This window comes from Rhipicephalus microplus, chromosome 3 (genome assembly GCF_043290135.1).
Source record: "Rhipicephalus microplus isolate Deutch F79 chromosome 3, USDA_Rmic, whole genome shotgun sequence".
In the NCBI taxonomy this organism is placed as follows: Eukaryota; Metazoa; Arthropoda; class Arachnida; order Ixodida; family Ixodidae; genus Rhipicephalus; species Rhipicephalus microplus.
In genome coordinates this window covers 257,130,437-257,150,289 of record NC_134702.1, presented here as the reverse complement: position 1 = coordinate 257,150,289, position 19,853 = coordinate 257,130,437, and the positions used below count along the sequence as shown (strand labels likewise).

The following is a 19,853-nucleotide window of genomic DNA, read 5'->3' as shown; positions in this document are numbered from 1 at the left end:
GGGGAATAGAAAAATTTATTATATCGAGGAATTCGTTATATGGAGGTTCGCTATAAGCAGGTTTAACTGTAATGCTATGTTTTAATGGCAAACATCAACACATGCCATGAACTTTGCACAGTATGAAGGCACGGAACAGTTCTGCCATGCCATAACACGTGTGTGAGATTGACCAGTCAAAGTACAGTGAAATTGATTGGCGCACAGTAACAGTTTGATGGACAGTCATTGAAACCCGCATAGACGATTGCACAACACACAATAGCAACCTTAAACAATAGTCATCATAGGTAGAAGTGCGAGAAAAAAAATGCATTTGTTATTATTTAGATGGCTGTTGCTTAGCAGAGTTCAGCTCCTGTACTGTATTCATTTGTTGCAGCTACGATTATGACATTGTGGGCCTTACATGTGAATTCACACTTAATTCAAGCTTCGAAACATCATATTTGTGGGTTCTAATCCAGCTGGTGATAATTATGCATCATATCTTAGAGGCCAACTGCCACCTTTTTTTTACTTTTATGTACAACACAATGTGGGCCATGTAGCCCAAGGAGAAGTGGCAAGGTACAAAATTAGTAAGCGTAGAATGCACAAATAAAATCTCTAACTAAATCAGGCTAACAAACAGCTCTAAATTAAAAAGGATGAGGAAACAGTGAGGATGTAATTCTGCATTGATTCACGTGAGTTCAGATGATGAAAAGGTATATCAGGTTCCATTCTTGAATAGTTTGAGGAAAATAATATTTAAAAACTGTGCGTTCTGGCAAGATAAGGAGAGAGTGTAAGGGAGTAAATATGATGAGTTTTCCTTTTTTCAGAAAGGGTTATGTAAGGTCTGGGATCAATAAAAAACTATACCATTGAAGAAAGAATGCAAAAACTTCAGTTGGAACGTCTTACATCTCATTTAAAGTGTTTGAATTTTATTGGAATGTAAAAGATCAGTAACAGAATCGTTGCGGCTGTATTTAGAAAAAAATGAATTTCATGGCTTTTCGCTGTATTTTTTGGAAAGCATCAATACTGGTTTTGGTGAAAGGATCTCAAATAATACAGGCGTATTTTAATTTGGGTCTGATGAGAGTCGTATAGGCTAAAGTTCTGACGTCAGGGTGTGTAAGCTTGTGACGAAGAAGACACAACTTTTTAAAAGCTGAAGAGGCGATGTTAGAAATGTGGGTGCTCCAATTAATGTTGTTAATAATGGTCACTCCAAGATACTTGTACTCGTTAACTTCAGTTAAATGGTCTTGGCCAATAGAGTATGAAAATTTCAGCGACACTGTAATTTTAAGTTATTTATAGGAGCTCAGATTCAGAAGAGTTTTGTTTCATGCTTCATTTATTGCTCCACTTAAAAATGCTGTTTAATGCTTAACTAAGCAACAACTGATCTTCAACTGTGTCAGTATAATTAAAAATAATGCAGTCATCTGAAAAAATACGTATACTGACAGGGGCTTGTGAAATCTACTGTGTCGTTACAATAAATAAGAAATATTAGAGGGCCAAGAACACTTTTTTGCGAGATGCCAGTGGTTACTAAGAGAGGATCAGATTGCTGTCCGTCAATCACAACATGCTGTTTCCGATGCAATAAATAAGCAGATATTCAAGACAAGATGAAACCAGGAAACCCAGGGCGATGTAATTTGCAGATTAATTTGTCATGATGGACTACATCAAAAGCCTTTTCAAAATCTAGAAATATAACGTTTGTTTGGCCACTTCTGTCAAAGACAGAAGCGAACGAATGAATGACTGCACCTAATTGGGTGACTCTCCTTCCTGAAGCCGCGTTGAAAGAGAGTTGGAATTTAAAAAGTTATTATAGTCATATGCTCAATTACTTTGCAAGAAGATGATAAAAGGGAAAGCAGACTGAAGAAGAGTCGGCCTTCTTCACATTTGGGACTTGCCCACTGTCGCTTCTTTTGCTTAGTGACTATCGTATTTCGGTTGGTGCTATTGATGATGGTAAAGTCAGTTGCACTGGCAACCAGGAAACTTTCATTCCCCTTCGGGGAAGATGAAGGGTCATCCCAGTGCTCGCCTCATAAGTCAGTGTACTTGGCACACCCCCCCACCCCCTCTTTGTTCACAACTATGCATGTGGCAAAAAGAAACAAAATCGGAATGCCACAGCAATGCTGTTGGGTTACTTGTGCACTTGGGGTTATACATGCTCTGAACAGGTGTTGCTATCAGGTACTTAATAATCAGAATAGTGTGCGCCCACCAGTGCTCGTTTTTTCGTTCAGTTAACTTTATTTCAACCTGATATGTGGCCCAAGCTTCTAGGTTCCAGAGCGAACCTGAAATATGCTGCCCAATGAGAAAATGTTGCTACACATGATGGGCATTCAATGTCCGGTTATATTGTCACGTGCACTTTTTGACAGCTGAAAAAGGAGACTCTTGCTGTGTTCTAAATAATCTTCTGTGTTTCAGCAATGCACCGGTCATGCCAGTTTGAAACTTGGAGGAACGTGCTTTTACTTGCAAGCAGTGTATAATAATTATATTCTGTTTGTGTTGGCACACCATGCAGCTGGCTGGATTGGCACCCATTTTTTTTCTTTTGTCCATGCAGCACACTGAATCACTACATGATGTGGCGTCTCGTGATGAAGTACGCACCACACCTGGACAAGACCGTGCGATCTCAGTACTTCCGTTTCCAACGCCGCATTTTTGGTGAGCTTTCTAACGTTTTTTTTGCTCTTCTTCTGCTCACCGGCTCATGCTAAATATGCAGTAGTAAATTTGAGTGGGGCGCAATGCCTGTTCGAGCTCCCAATTACCTCCAAAATTTAAGAAGCAGTTTTTTATTTTATGCTCTAACAATGTCAAAAACAAGTTTGACATTGTTGAAGCTTGTGTTTATTGCATAAGAGCAGGGGTGTTTGTAGCAGCATAAGAAAGACAGCTTACTAGCTGTTGGGAAAACAAGAATAAAAAAACTATTGGACATAGTACTGAACAAGAAGTGCAATAAGCTGTGTGATTCACAGAAAACCGTCTCTATGGGGGAAGTAGAAGTAGGCTACAGTAATTATGAATTATGTAATGGCAACCTGTTCTGAATGAACAAGAAGTTACAAAACACACCTGATTAATAGAGAGTATCATTTCATGAGTTCTTGCTAAATTAAGTTTGGATGCAATATTGAAAGGCAAAGTGAAATCAGTTGCACTGGCTTGACTGATCATGCGAGGCAGTCAGTTGCACTGGCTTGACTGATCATGCTTAGAGTGAACGGACACAGCAGACGTGGTCGGACCAACCAAACAACACACATATTTATTTAACTACTTTTAGAATGACAATATCGTCAGCCAAATAATTATTCATCAATTGCGCTCAAACATGCTAAAACAATCTTACACATAATTACGCAACACTCAACAACATAAACGCAATAACACACATAAGGCGGCTTTAGCAATGCTTGACTGACCATGTGGGCCCACTGCAGACGGCCCGCGGTGCCATCCACGGCAGACCCAACGCTGGAGGCAACTGTTCGCGGCACCCGCCACCCGCAAAAGATACTAGCTTTTTTCTCCATCGCCGCCACCAAGGCTTGCCGCCAAGGGTCACTGCTGACACTATCAACCTAACAATGATGATGATGCTGGTGGTGGTGGTGGTGATAACAAACGCCCGCAATCACAATCCCACCTACTGCTCGATAGTTGTGAAACTGAAATGCGGCTTATGCGTTGAACACTTGCGCCACGAGGTGGAAACTACGTTACAGGGGAAACTACATTACATTGACTTGCATTTCAAATAAATGTCTATGTGTCGATACTACAGTGTAGACTACTTATAGCGAAACTGCGTATAGTGTAGAACCGGTTACAAAGTGGTCTTTTTTATTCCCGTTCACCTGCCCATAGAACCCTTTGTATACGCATATTGCTTATTGTGCAGACTCCCAAGATGAGAGATTGGTTAGAATGCGGTTGCCGGAAAATCTTTGTAACAAACGCGGTAGCGAGTGTGCGTCTAAAAGAAGGCGCGCTGAGTGCGCCACTGGGGAGCGAGCGACAAAGTAGTTATCATTGACTGAGTGATCCTAGAGAGAAAAAAAAAGCACCTATAATTTCTGTCTGCCTCATGAATGGCACGGCACAGTGGCTTGTAGGGGAGGGGTAAAAAAAGAATAGTAGAAAGATATAGATAAAGAAGTAAGACAGGCAAGCAACAAAAAAGAAGAAGATAAGAAAGTTGGGAGCTGGTCGAAGAAGTCTGTCGACGGTGCGCCACCAAGCGGAAGGTGCACGGCGCCAAAAGGTTGTGGAGGTCGAACCAGTTGGCAAGAGCTACACTGGCTTTCGAGGTTCACTCCGCGTCCTCTCCGAGCAAAGAGGGAACGCGGAGTGAATAAACGAAGGGCGGAGAGAAGAAAAGGAAAAGAAACCCCGGCATGCTGTGCAGGCTGTATGTAAGGAAGGACGGCAGTTGTCTCAGCGACGGATAAAACCTGTTGTTAGCGTTTCTCCGGCTGCGCGCGACTCAACATGGCACGTGCGATCCCGCCCTTATCAACTGCCCTTAACGGTTTTCCATTGGAAGAAGGGTCATTATCGGGCTTGCTACAGATATTATGTTTGCTACCTTTTTTGTAAATTTAAAACCTTTTATGGCTTTATGGCATGAGCTTGTGCCTTTGCTGCCAGTGTGCCGTCTTAGTAAGCTTGGCAAGTCTTTGTCGTTCCTGATGTCTCGGCTGCGAACGCAAAGTTCGTATCACGCAGGCTGTTCTTGGTTCAGTGCCTGAGTGCAGTCTTTTCGACGCCGAGTCTTCATGTCTTGAACAAACTTCCCACGACAACATACCGAATGGCAGACTGGGCTTAATCTGCGCTGGTTGCGTGTCGGTAGCAGTCGCGTGCAATATAAGTTGCAGTTTGGTACGGAATCAACGAAGTTTATTGTGGGGGCTGCACTTCACAGGAGGGGATACATATCATTAATGAAAACGAGAGTGGCACGAGTAACACTCAAATGGTGGTTCATGATTCGATTGAGATGTCTTGAAGTCGGGCGCACACCCCTGAAATCGAAGGATTGGCATTTTTCAGAGCTTGAAATTCCAGGCATGATTTGACACTTTATGTATTGCGCATAATTGAGGCAGTCTGAGAATCAGTCAGCGAATTTTTGTGATGGTACATTTTGTTAGATACCCGCCCCCCGCTTTCGTGTTAATTTCGTCGGCAAGGCGTGTTTTAGGACAATAACTTTTTTTTTTTTTTTGGCATTCAGAAGTTCAAAAGTTTGTAAGTACCACGCATCACATGCTTCGATTCTCAGATACGCGACGCTGCTTGCCATTGAATTTTATGCATTGCGCTGCACACGTACTGCTTGTTCTTCATCACCGTTTTACGCATGTTTGGAAATGAACTTAGGTGTCCTCAGTGGTGGGAAATCTGCGCCAAATGGAAATGACTTTGCCATACTGCTCCAGAAGGGTCTTTTTGTCTGATTTGCGCCATTGCTATGCCGCAAGGTTGTTGTGGAACTGCAAGTAATGTCGACAGTACGCATCGTGAGCGGATATGACGTGATGGTCACCATCTTGCACACTTGCGCTGGTGCAAAATCAAAGAATCGGCAAATCAATTATATTGACTTCTGTGCGATTGCGGTGGTGGCTTTCTGCTAACCATTGGCAAAGAATAGAGGCGATGTGGCGACTACCGAGAACACCCTAGTATGACTTAGCCCTGAAAAAATGCCTACGTGTGTGGCATAGTGCCGCTTTAAGCCTACTGCATGCTTTTGATAGCCGGCGACTACCCTAGAGTGCTGCAGCATCGATTGCTGCTGCCTCAATCGTCGTGTGGGACCGTGTTTAGCGTGCACCACTTTGCAGAAATGAAAACAGCTCGTTGTTGCGGAGTTGAGCATTGTGAATTACGGACACCGAGATAGCAAGCATAGCAAACGTTTTCATGAGGCAACAGCCCAAACGTGCCTTCGGCCGCTGCCAGGACCATTCAGAGCATGGCTTGCCGAAGCTCACATCATTACGTTAAGGTAACAGGCTTCTGGCCGCCTCTGTGCACGGCCTGAAGCGAGGTGGGCGCAAAGTCGGCATGGTGTGTACGCCAAGTAGGCGAAACGCTGGACACAACTAGACAGTATACGATCGGCTCGCTGCGACCATACCGCATCCTAAAAAATAAAAAGAAAGGGAAAAAAAATTGGGCAGAACCCACGTATGTAGGAATCGACATGTGAAGCATGTGGAGAGAAGGTGACCTAGTTGCAGTTTTTTTTTTGTTGAGCGACACGTCATGAAATGACTCTTATGTACAAATATTGCACGCACAGACATATGCTGAAGAGTGGCAAATTTTTATAAACCAGTTGTTTGCACTTGCACATCGATACCAACTGGAACATGCGTATTAGCAACACCAGAAGCTGATATGAAGCACTGATGCTCGCGAAGATGCTGGCCTTGGACACTGCTACATAAATCAAATTCAGCGCCCGGCAACTAACCACTATTGAGCCTGGCCATGGTGGTCTAGTGGCTAAGGTACTCAGCTGCTGACCCGCAGGTCGCGGGATCAAATCCCGGCTGCGGCGGCTGCATTTCCGATGGAGGGGGAAATGTTGTAGACCCATGTGCTCAGATTTGGGTGCACGTTAAAGAACCCCAAGTGGTCAAAATTTCCGGAGCCCTCTACTACTGCGTCTCTCATAATCATATGGTGGTTTTGGGACGTTAAACCCCTCATATCAATCGGGCCACGTTAACTCGTTGTGACGGCTGTATCAAAGGAGCGCATACGCAATTTTTATAGAAGTAGGTGGGCAGCACTGCAACTACTATTGAAGATTAGCGTCTATTTGAAAAGTCGTTCTGAGACCTGTCGTACCTCTGCGGTAGAATGCTTGACGTTCACGCAGAATGCTTGGGTTCAATTCCTGCTGGGACCCTGAAATTCATTATTTCCATTCATTGGGGGTTCGACGCTGTCTATTTCAGGTTTTTCTTAACACTGACATTTATTATATGCCATCATTGGGATGACGCTGCCGATGTCGGGTATTTCAAAGCTTACGCGTCGAAATCGCCCATGTGTGTTCTCATTGTTCCTAGGTAGATACTAAGTGTCAATCACTTGTAGCACATACACATATACCAGCTGCACATACCCGCCCGTTTGTATGTGCCGCTGTCTGACGGGAAGTGTCTGGTGACGTACGCAACTGGATTGTGAGATTATTGATGTCTTAACTAGCACGTAATATTCGTCAAACCATCTTACCCTCCGATGCTGATTTTGGTTCACGCCAAGTTAAGCGGGTGACCATGAGAGCATCTAAACGTAAGCGGCTAGATGGATAAATAGATACGCTCAAAGTCGCCGAAGTTTACTAAGAAATGCTAAAAATCCTGTCAGGTTTGCCAAGTGGTAGGTCGTGGTACACAGTTAGCACGGACAGCCGTTTATGTCCGTTATATCCCTATGTCAGTCGCTGCGTTGACTGCATATCCCAAACTCCGCACTGCCCACAGTAGTTTCGAACTGCTCTTAGGTGTTGCCACCGCGTGTCATAAGACATTTGTGTGAGAATGCCAATCATATCTGAACATTGTCAAAAAAATAGATATGGCTTCTGGGTTTAATCGTTTAATTTACCGCCGCAGCAGTATATGCAGTGGCACTGTATTTATTCCTTCTTTGGTGGTGAGGGTGCACGCAAATACATGCAAATCGGTACTTGGTCCTAGGCGTGCGCATGGGAGGCGGGGGCGTTAGAGAGTGGGGAGGCGCAAAGTGAGCCCCATACATTGACATAATAGGGAGGGGGGGCGCTGTGACTAACCTTCACCCCCCACCACCTATGTACTTGGGGGTGCGTAGTGCATATTATGTTTAGTGCGAGTTGGCCACGTTCCTGGCAGATTCTCAGCATGTATGTCTGTATTGCCACGCGCGTTTCTTATTTTCACTTTTTTTTTACTCGGTTTTCGCTCACAAACCTGCATCAGGAATGCTCAGCCCGTTGTACATTATTGTTCGAGAACGTTCACGATCCTTGTTGATTGTTCTATTAAAATTGCCCGCTAGACAAGAACACTCGAGATTATTCCTGATATAGCTTGCATGAAGACCAGTGATAAGGCTGGAATATTCGATGGCACATTTTTGCATATTGTGTTTCGTGGGTCAAAAAGCATGTACATATCGTTAACCTTATTTCTACACGTGCTGCAAATATTTTATCATTAAGTGCTTAAAAATTTGATATTTGATAAGTTTTCAGTGCCTGTTATTTCATATCTGTGTCGCTGGGGATCAGCGTGGGTGCATATATATGAAGTATTTTTCTGTAATAAATTTAGTTGTGAGTGTAGCAAGTGTTGTGTTCTTCTTGTTGTTCTTGTCTATGTTAAAAACTATGTTACTTAACCTTACGGTAAAATGATTAATCACCAACTAGCCAAGTTATCAACCTTATTGATCCAAACTAATGTTAACTATGTTATTTATACAAGAGGATGACAAGATTACAGAACATGAGCATGCGAACTAGGCTAAAAACGCTGGTCATAGCGATGAATATAAGCAGGTTAGCTTTTTTTTAGGCTTGTGCGAATAGTAAATTTTAGGTTTGAAGCAAATTCAAAGCGAATAGTGATTTTAATCGAAATATTTCGAATCGAATTTGAATGGTATGTATGACACAAAAAAAGGAATATTTATCACGACCCAACTAACTTGCACAATTTTTCTTTTGAATTGAAATAGGGGCTCTATGCAAATGCCTTTTTTTTTCGTTCAAAGGGAGTCGAAACAACCTTAAGTAGTAGTTTCGCAGGATGCAAGTGAGAACCTGTAAGATAGTGAATGTTTTAAAATTTATTATACTTGAGGCATACAATCTGTCTTAACAAGCTTAATAAAGTGAACGATTGGTTTGAGGGTCACATGTTCCTTCAAAGAGCCCTGCAGCACTTTTTCAAGTAGTCATGGAGCCAGTAAATATGCTTGTTGCCTCACGAATTTACCGCCGCAAAATTTCTAGAAGCAGTCCAGTAAAAGCGGAGTTCCAAAAATTTGTCGCATGCTGCAATTGCATTCTCCATTGTCGTCCCGTCAAAAGAGCTAGAAGCTAAGTAGGAAAAGATGGCATGAAGAAAGAAAAAAAAAAACATCGGGAGCACCTAGTGGCCTTGAGCAATTTTTCTCGCTGTTTTTTCTTCGATTATGTTGCCTCTCAGTGCGATCTCGCACATACTTGTGGACAAGTGGTGGCCTCCAATGGCGGTCCAGCAACATCAAGCACGCCATGCTCATATCAACCGATGGTTATGACCAGAGCCGTATATTCTTTCTTGGCTGTGACAAGGGATTTTTGAGCTTGTAGTGTCATTTGCCGAGGGAAGAGAGCAACTTTCAGCTTTGAAAATTCATTGTGAATTTCTGGCCACGTGCTGCACTATAATACTTGCCTCGCGTGTTCTCAGTAGCCTCGACTACAGATCGGCAGTGTTTTCTGACCATGCTCAGTAAGTGTTGCAGGGCCCCTTTAAATCTGAAGGGGGGCTTCGCGGCAGAGCAAATTTTTTTGAATAGGTGCTTTCATGGTTTTTCATTTTACATTGCAGTGAAACTACCTTTACAGGCAGACTATTATACACTTATTCGTTCATTGCAAATACTTTGAAAATATTCAATAATTTAAATTCAAATTCAAGTGAATTCGAATACTCAACTATTCCTTTGAATATTCGAAGCATAGGAATATTTGCATAAGCCTTCAAGTTTTTTTCAACAGATCCTAACAACGTTATGTTATGTTTCTGGTGAGGTGACCAAACAACCACATATTCGAGTCTCACCAAACTGTTATGCGCTGTGAGTCAGCAACTTTTTTGTCGAATTCCTTAATGTGCGTCAAGACACCAACATTTTTGGAAAAACTTGTTGCAGATTGTTTCTACATGCATGCATCATTTGAAATTTCCTGTGAGAGTTACACCAATATATTTAAACTACATAACACCTACTAGTCTTACAATGCCATTAGTATATGTAAATAGTAATGTCTGCTTCTTATTTGAAAGGCTGCGACACTATTTTTGAAGTTTGCCATGTTTCATTCCCATTGCAAAACGGTGAAAAAAAAAAACACTTTTCAGAAATGCTTTTTTTGTCTTGAGTATTGGAGCTGGTTCTACAGATAATCCAGTCATCTGCATACATTCTAAGTTTAATTTACCGATAATTTTTTCTCTATCATCTACATAAATACTAAAGAAAAGCGGAACAAGCACTGAGCAGAACGCGCAAATCAGAGCACATGGGCTCCTACAGCAATTTTGCTTCCATCGAAAATGCAGCCGCCGCAGCCAAGATTCGATCTTGCGACCTGCGGGTCAGCATCCGAATGCCTGGGCCCTTATATACAGAAGAACTGTGACTCGAGACAGTAGTCAAAACACCACAAATACCACCCTGAGACATCTTAAGGCTGCAGAAAAGAAGGTGAAATGATGTATTTTATGCCCAAATTACCTTACCAGGTTACAATAAGACTAGCGGCAGCACGCTGCAATTATAGCGAGGCGGCGTATTCTCTTTTAGAACTTTGGCGGCAGCGCTAATGGCATGAGCAAATATGGGCAGCGGCGGCAGAGCGGCAACGCACAACGCTATTGGGACCATTCAAAAAGCACTGCGAGAGGTTGCACACCAGAAGTTCTTTTTCTGGACAGGCCGTTCGACGCGAGCCAGTTTGTTTAGAAACACCAAAACCTTCTATAGAAAGTTTTTCGAGTAGACAGAATGGCCTAGCCACATAAAACGTCACTGCAAAAGGAAAAAAAAGTTTAAATCCTGTTGTTTTGGCACAGAGAGATGGGTGCCGGAGGAGGTTGGCTTTATAAGAATAGCTAAATGACGTCATTTTACGCCCAGCAGTGTAAATCGGTTGTGAAGAAAAATAAAATTTTTTTTATTCTTGAAGTCATCCTTGCAGTTGGGACTGTGTCAGTCTTTAGCGTTGAACATCACAGCATTTGTCTACTATATCTGTTGATAACCACATAAATGTATTTAGAGGCTGAATTGTGTGACAGGCAGACCAAAATTTGTGTTTTCAAGTATCCCCAAAAGAACGTTTATCTTTAAAAATGTTGCTGTAGATGTACATTATAATTAGCATCTTGATTTGGGAATAAAATGGTACCATATTATCGTACTCATCTGGCATAGATAACAATCAGCAAGGAGGTTGGGGCATCTTGATTTGCTTTCAAGTTGGTTCATAATGGCAGATCGACTTGGCATGACAATGTTGTGACAGGATTCCTAACAGAGGTTGTTTGCACTGTGCCAGGGGTCAGGGGCCATTAAATGTGTTGCCTCTGCCATCTGTGTCTTGCAGCTGCAACAATCACAAGATCCTGTGTTTGTAGGATGCCAGCGTGAGAAGGATTAAATGATTGCATGCTCTTGGATGCAGGTGACGAAGAGCCCGAGGAAGAGTGGTGGGAGCAGTGCACTCGGCACACCAGCCACTACCTGCGCCATGCTGTGGGCTATCTTTATGCCACCAGGGCAGCTGGAAACCGCGTGCAGGAGACCATCCAACAGGTCAGCGAAATATAAAAGAATACAGGCGACCCTGGCTTGAATGCCACGCTCACTGTACAGTGATGCATAGATGGCTGGGCTATGTGGTTTGGTAATGTCATACAGGTGAACAGGTCACAAGTGAGTAGAGAGAAACCTATGATGCCAGCTTCTGTCATCCATGTCCTGTTGCATGTGCAGTGGTATATTATCAGCAAAGTTTGCATGGCCTCATGAGCATGCACGGGGTCCAACATCACTGTGTCTTTCTTCTTGCACTTAGGCATCTGTCGTAAAAAAAAAAGGTGACTTTGCACAAACAGCAGGGCTTATTCCTAGTAAATAGAGCATTTTAAGTTGCAGCTTTTGCTGCAGCTGCAACCAATGTCATATGCCTATAAAAAAAAAAATGTCTAGGGTCTCATGGGCAATGCAGCTAAGGAATGTATTTACAGAAAAGCTGACTAGTGTACCAACATAGGGTTCATGGCGAATGCTGCCTCTGATCTTCGTCTTCTTCTCTGTGTCTACTCGCACTATAGCATGATAGAAGAATTCTTCAACATTCTCCGACCCTCGAAAAGGTACACAGTTCGAGTCATCTAGGACAACAAAAATCTTATGGGGTAGAGGTGTTATACTGCTCCTACTATGGCAAAGCCATTGGTTAGTTTTACAGAACAGGCTTTAATGTTCCGACCCCGTCCTCGCTGTCACTCTATGATTCTTTTAGTCTTCCAAAGTTGTCGCAGTGCTTTATCTTCATACACGAGCACTAAGTCACTCTGCTTAAGACGGCTAGAATCTTGAGCTTGAACACTATCGTGGTGTGCAGAACAGAGGCTGATAAAGTACTCCTTTCTCCAACTGCTGCAAAAGGGCTCAATCAGCTCTGCACGGTTAATCCATCTTCTCATAAGTGTCGCCATTCAGTTTGAAATGTCTAAATCATGCTTGTGGTAGGGAATGCCAGTGATTGTTTTACCAGTCAAGAAATGGGGTGGGCTCAGTACTGCTTCTTCTTGTAACGACGATAAGTATGTGAGGGGCCTGGAATTCATAACGGCTTCTACCTCGTACAAAACTGTGGTTAACTCTTTAGGTGTGAGCCTTTGCTGACCGAGAATATTTCACAGGGTGCACTGCACTGTTCCTATCATTCTTTCCCAGAAGCCCCCGCACCATGTGGCCCTTTCTATAATAAACTTTCATTCAAGCTTTCTTTGAGAGCAATATTCTTGAAGCTTGCCAATAAATAATGCACTCGACAAAAAAGTGATTTTTTATAATCTTTTTGAAGGTTTGTGTATTGTCTCTATATATAACAGCAAGTAATCTGTGTCGTGAAGTGAACCTTCAAAAGTCTGCCATGAAGCTTTCGGCTGATACACTGTAAATCAGTTCAAAGTGTATAGCTCTTGTGACAGCACACGGGAACATAGCTGTGTAACTCTACAAAGATGAACTGTCCACTTTCACATACAGTGGAGCAGCGAAATTTATTTCCACAGTCTGAAAAGGATCAGAGCAAACACACTCTTTCTCTTGGAGAGGGTGCCACAGGGGCACTCGCTGGTTTAGCTCTATGCTTCGCTCATGAATTACATTCACCAATAATTTTCTTTACAACCTGTCTTCAGCGAGGTATTCAAAAGTTCTCTCTAACTTCAGTGAGCGTGTCTTGTATACTTCCACGACCAACTTGTTGATGACAGTCACATACCAGGAGTTAAGTGAAGTCAAGATGTGGAAGCAAGAGAATAGCATGCTTTACTCTTTCTGTTTCTTGAGTCAACTGTTGCCGGCTTCTTACATGTAGTCGCCTTTCCACATTGAGGAAAGGGTAGAGCGTCTTGACACTAGATCGTTGATTTAGCGATTTCCCTTTCTTGAGGTCGCCAATCTTTTCCAAGTATACTTCTTGCACTGCCCTAATCCAACAGTCTTCAGCTTTGTTCATATCCTTCTCTGTTATGCTCGCATATTTCTCTTTAGGGCGTGCATTTTGGCAATTCCGGATAAACATCAAGACCCAGGCTGTAGTTAGCAGGAATTAAGTGAGAGCGGAGTATCTTCCCAGGTTGAAAATCGGCCCTAATAATTCGACATATAAAACTTGCACAACGGACTCGCTCAACTCTGTTTCAGTACCCGGTGCAATCAGCGTTGCTATCATGTTGCTTCCTCTTCTCTTTACTAGGATGAACCTTGCCCCTATAGTTTGTCCCGGCTCAGGAATTGCAATGACATGCCCCATATAAAATAATCTGCAGAGTTATCAGTGCCAGGACAATGTCGCCGACGAGTTTTGTCAAAGCTGCATTGAATTTCCGACACCTTACTTTGAACTAACTGTTGCCATTGAGATGGCAGTCTTCGAATCTAATGCAGAACAATGGTGGAATCAGTTCAGAAGGTCACTTTTATATTCTGTACAAATGCCTACAGTGAAGGAACGTCACCAACCTAGTTGCAAGCACCGTTTCCAGAAGTTTGAGTTTGGGCAGCGTAATTTTGTGCAAAGGTGCTACTCTTGACTTAGCCATTAGGAGGACCGTAGCGACGGTTTTGCTTTGTCCAACATATCTCAAGAAGGTGCTGGCTTTCTGACCAGCATTACAAAACAGGTGTACTTGCGCAGTTCCATCTCCTGTAGAAGCACCTACCCAGCAATTGATGGCTGTCTCTTGAATTTGATGCAATTCTGAACACCATTTACTCTACTGTACTCTACTCACTTCGTATGATGGCATGGTGCGGCTTGTAATAGATCCTAGACAATAGCGTGTCTATTGGCCCAAAACTTTCATAGTACCTTGTAGGTCGTCTCAGTTCAGGTGTTCACTTGTGAGGCTAAGTTGACCGATGTACTGAAAAAAAAGTAGCCCTTGAAACATCCATTCGAAGGTAGAGAACCAAGAGAGACCAAGTCTCGGTTATCGGAGCAACGTCAAATCTGTCCTGTCATGAACTTCCACAAGTGATCCACTCTAAGTAAGAAACTTATTCGAGGTACAGTGGCCATTCCAGGGTAGAATAGCTTGTCAGCAATGGGTCACCCACTGTCTTCCATCTACCTTATAAACTCGTGGCTCACTGGTTCCTATACTACATCGTTGCAATTGAAGGGAATCTCAATAGCTTGAATCAAGTGTTCCGTGCTGTGGATTTGAGTATGGAATCAAATTTCTATGATGTGGCGCAGCCTTGAATGGAACTTTGTCTGTTCAAAGATGTTTATACTCAGGAGAATTCGTCCTAGTTAGTTTCAGTCCGAGCACCTTAGAAACATTTCATATAAAGGTGCGTTTGCTACCACTGTCTGCTATGCCACAGATGTGGGCATACCATATTTACTCACGTAATCCTTGCACTCGCATAATTCTCGCACCCCCACATCTCCCAAGAAAAAATACGATTTTTTTTTTCCTCGAGTAATTATCGCACCCCCCGAAACTGCCGCAAGAATGTCGTCTGCTCATTCCAGCCATTGATGATGACAGTGAGCACCATCTGGCGCCATCTCTTAAGCATCAAGCGTACTATTGCACAAAGATTCAATTCAATTCAAGCCAAGCCGAAGTGGCCAGTGCACGTGCGGCGTGTTTTGTATGTTGTGTCGGTAATCTTGGCACGTTATGGGGTAATACTGAAGCCACACAGCTGCTTCAAGTTGCAAGTGATGGATCATGCGCTAAACGGCAACAGGGCCGCTGGTAGGCTCTTCGAAGCCTACAAGTTTTGTGTTCGCTACTGGTGACAGCAGCTGAAAGCCACTAAGACGCGTTGGGCCTGCCGTGTGCCTGAAACTGGGATTGATTGTAAACTTTGTTTCTTCAGAAGGAAACTGCGGACGATCCTGTTAAATAGCCATCAGCCCAATACTGACGTTCTACGCTTACCTTTTGAGGGCTCCTGTTGCGCGACAAATGCTACCGCTACGGCCGCAACACCCACAAGCTTTGCGTTTGGTATTCTAACTCTCGGCTATTTGCTTGCACTTTTAGTGTTTCAAATAAATCTTGGCTTGTGTTGAACCAGTGCTCTTAATGTTGAGGTAAGCTTTAATTAGTACTTCTCAAACTTGCTGTAAGTTGCTAGTGTGAGAATCCCGATTTGCGGCCACTTCGTTTTCTTTTTCGCTCTCTGCGTTTTCGTGGAAAGTTTTCCCCGCGCAATTCTCGCACCCGCCAACATTGCATCGATTTTCTGGCAAAAAAAGTGCGAGGATTATGCGAGTAAATACGGTACTACTTTGTGTGCTCTATAACCTACATTTGAAAGTTTTGCAGAAGAACGTCTCTGCCAAGACTGGCATAAGAACTTGTATGAAAGCCGTCTGTGGGGACTGTATTGGGGTTACTTGGATTTTTGAGCTTCTTGGGCTTCTATATCAGATCACACATTGAAGACACGTGTCTTCCTTGGCATTTGCTACATTCTAGCTTTCATTGGCAGGTTATGGCACGGTGACTTACCATACAGCTAAGAAAACAATGGTTTTCGGAAGTCCCGCTTCTTCAGTTTTCATTCTCTGCTTATATTGTAGGTACAGTCATCCATAATATAGTTCGATGAACCACAGAAGAAACACGCCTTGTTGTCTGCCTTTGAAGTCGTGCACAGTGCTGCTGCAGTCGGTGGATGAGAAGATGAAGCACTGTTCACTCCAAGGCGGGTGCATCTTTTTTCCATACTCAGATATTTGAGCAAACCTTGCAAGTCCTCATCTGCGCCAATGGGGGGCCTGCTATCAGGTGCCTCATTGGAAGATGGTGTACCACTGGCTTGATCCCGGTGGTATCCAACCTCGATGTCTGTTCGTAAAGCTTTGAGAAATGTGTCAGTCATCATTGTGGCATAACTAGCCGAAGTATTTCAATCTGCGTATGTGGCTTTAGACAAAATATACAAGGTCATGAGGCTCTGGACGTCATAGGAGCACGTGGCGTTTGGCAGCTCTCGTAAATGTCACACGTGCTCCTGAACTATGAGACGCCTGTTCCCGAAATGACTTGAGAGTATGTCAATGGCATCATCGTAAAGCTCTTCATTTGCCTGAAGGCCTTCGATCGCTTTTGCCATTGCACCGCTAAGTAAGTATCTTAAGTACTGCAATTTCTCTCCCTTCATGAGCCCTTCATGCTGGTGAACTGATGCCTTAAATTATTCCCAGAATCCATGCCACTTACAAATTTCTCCAGGGGATGTCTGCAATTGAAGTGTTAGTAGTGTGAGGAAGAACATAGACACATGCAGAAGCGCATTGCCATCGCCTGGCTGGCTCGGCTGTTCGCTTCCTGGCTACGCTTTGCCTGCTGTTGCTGCTGTCTTGCCGGTCGCTGTGAAGCTCAATAAACCCCTGTAACAAGTGGTGGGTGCGGGGTAGCGGCAACCTGAAACTTCCAAGCCAGAAACTGAAGCCAGCCTCTGCAATGCCGGAGGAAGTGCTAAATCAACCGCAGCAACAACCTACTGTCCTGTTGCCCACATTGGTCTGCTCTGGCCCATCGTGTCAACGTGACCCACCAATCTTGAGCAGTACAGAAGAGGAGGATATTGAAGACTGGCTCGCTGAATACGAATGGGTGAGCATGATCAACCGCTGGGATGACGCCACAAAGCTAAACTATGTGTCATTTTATTTAAGCGGTGTCGCCAGCGAGTGGCATCGAAACCACCTACGTGACTTCCTGATGTGGGCTGCCTTCAAAATGCACGTGACGGAAGTATTTGGGCGCCCCGCTGTTCGCAAGCTTTAAGCCGAGCAACGGGTGCGTAGCCGCGCACAGCAGTATGGTGAAACATTCACCAGCTACCTTGAAGATGTTGTCGTCCTGTGTAACTGTGTTGATGTCGCAATGGCCGATGCTGTTAAGAGTAGGAATATCTTGAAAGGCATTGAAGACGATGCCTTTCAGATGCTGCTGGCAAAGAACCCGTCCACAGTGTCTGAACATTTCAGTCTTTGTCAAAGTTTTGATGAGCTGCGCAAACAACGCACAGCCACGTGCCACTCTCACCTACAGGCGACTTCAATGTCGGTGTGTATGTACTAGTGTATGTACATAGGGTTCATGGTGAATGCTGCTGTTGATCTTCGTCTTCATCTCTGTGTCCGCTTGCGCTCTTGCATAATAGAAGAGCTTTTCAACAGGAGTTTTTTAACAAGGTCTGTAAAGTTGGCAATTTACTTCGTTATTCTACTCAAAGCATGTTACATTGAAATTCAACCTTTTCTTTTTTTGCCAGGTGTGCTTTTGAGAGGCTTCTTTTTAGCATGGCGAGTGCGGAAGAATGTTCAAATAATAGGTCAGCAGGACAAAAACTGATTTCATTAACGTAAATATATACATGTATATATATACTAAATGTTTATTTGAAAAAAAAAACAAGTAAAAAAAAGATACGGGGAGCATCTGGGTGGGGCCCCTATTCCAGGGCTCCACTGGCTTTAGCGGCCCGCTCCGCCTGGTCGAGGAGCGCTAGTTGCACTCCCAGATCCTCGCTAGTGAGAAAAGTCTCCCACTGCTCCCTTGCGGATATTTTGCCAACTATTTTCGGGGAGTTAATTTCGGTTGGCCTTTTCCGACAATCCCACGTTATGTGGGCGAGGGTGGGCCTGCCTCCGCACCACGGACAACTATCGCTGTACATCGCTGGGTGAATGGCATGCTTCAACGAAAGATTTGGATATGTGTTTGTTTGTATACGGCACCAGTCATAAGAATTCCAGCTGGTTAAAGCTGTGTGTGGTACACTGTACCTTCGTCGCTCAAGCCGTTGGTTTTCAAAGATATCTCGCGGTAAAAAGCGGCTGTCGTCGGAGTAGTAGGCCGCTCGGTTGGTTAAAGCACGAGCTGCGCCGTCCGCTCTCTCATTGCCATCGAGTCCTGCGTGACCCGGGTACCAGATGATAGCATGGCCCTGCGTTAGGTCCGGTCCTAATAGGCGAATGGTGTTGTGTGGTAGTCTGCGCGTGAGAAAGAGTCTACATGCGACCATGGAATCGGTGAGAACAAGGGACGATCGTCCCAAAATATCCTTAGCTTTAATAGCAAGCGCGATAGCTAAAGCCTCAGTGTTATTCGCGGACATGGCTCGTGCCGTCGCGTAAGTCAAAAGGCCTTGACCCGGGACCGCTCCTACGACTGCGAACGCGTACTTGTTCGTGCCGCATAGGGCGACATCTGTGTACACTGTGTCCAGATTGTTCCCGATCGCCGCTGTAACTTGCGAGCATGTGCACTCCTACGACCTTTGTGAAATCGGGGGCTCATGTTTTTTTGAATAGGGGATACTAGAATATTTTCACGTAGCTGTTTAGCAATGGACTCCAGTTCCTCCCCCGCATACTGAGGGTGAGCTGGGTAACCTACACGGCGTAGCAATTTTCTCCCAGCAGTGGTTAAGTTAAGCTTCTCCCGTTGAGAAATGAGCACCGTTGCGCGTAACTCCTCATAATGATTGTGTATACCGAGGGCTTCGAGACGTTCTGTGGACGTTCCAAGTGGTAGGCCGAGAGCCGCCTTGTACGATGTTCGTATCAACGCATCTAGGGCCTTTAAATCGGTTTTATTGATCTCCTGGAAAGGAAGACTATATGTTAGCCGACTTGAGGACAAAAGCCTGAACCAGCCGGAGCGTCTCGGCTTCCTTGAAACCTTTTCATTATAGGTGACTCTATAAATCATACGGGAGGTCTGCTTCACCGTTATTCTGAGGGTTTTTATGGTGTGGTCTACTCGCTTTTTGCTTTGTAGCCGCAGCCCGAGGACTCACATTTTCTGTACCTCTTTTACCTTGTGGTCTCCTAGAAAGAGGTTGACCGGCTCGTGAATGCGGCGGACTCTGCCTCAGACTCTAATAAATTCACATTTATCTTGAGCACAGCTCATTCAGATCTGATAAACGAAGTCGTCAACAGCGGTCACTGCGTCTTGTAGGATTTGCTCTTTTTGTCCCGAAGGGCCACTGTTGGCCCATAGGGTAATATCATCCGCATAGAATACGTACCCTAGCTCTGAAACGCTGTCTAGTCTTTTTGCTAAGCGTCTTATGCCGATGTTGAAGAGAAGAGGAGATAGTATCGCCCCTTGTGGTGTGCCTCTATTGGGCATAGGAAACGGATCTGAGCGTGTATTGCCTAGGCCTATTGTAGCAGTGCGAGAGGTTACAAAAGAGCGAACGTAGTCATATATCTTTTGCCCACAACCGACGTAATTTAG

At 44.1% G+C, this 19,853-nt stretch overlaps 1 protein-coding gene across 1 annotated transcript in view; it reads left to right on the top strand.

Moving 5' to 3' along the window:
• LOC119168537 (endothelin-converting enzyme 2) overlaps window positions 1-19,853 on the top strand; it is a 260,418-nt gene that overhangs the window by 90,143 nt on the left and 150,422 nt on the right. The window contains exons 6-7 of the mRNA XM_037419939.2: window positions 2,603-2,706; window positions 11,516-11,646. Of these exons, the coding sequence (XP_037275836.2) occupies window positions 2,603-2,706; window positions 11,516-11,646 (235 nt within the window). The remainder of the gene's footprint in view (window positions 1-2,602; window positions 2,707-11,515; window positions 11,647-19,853) is intronic.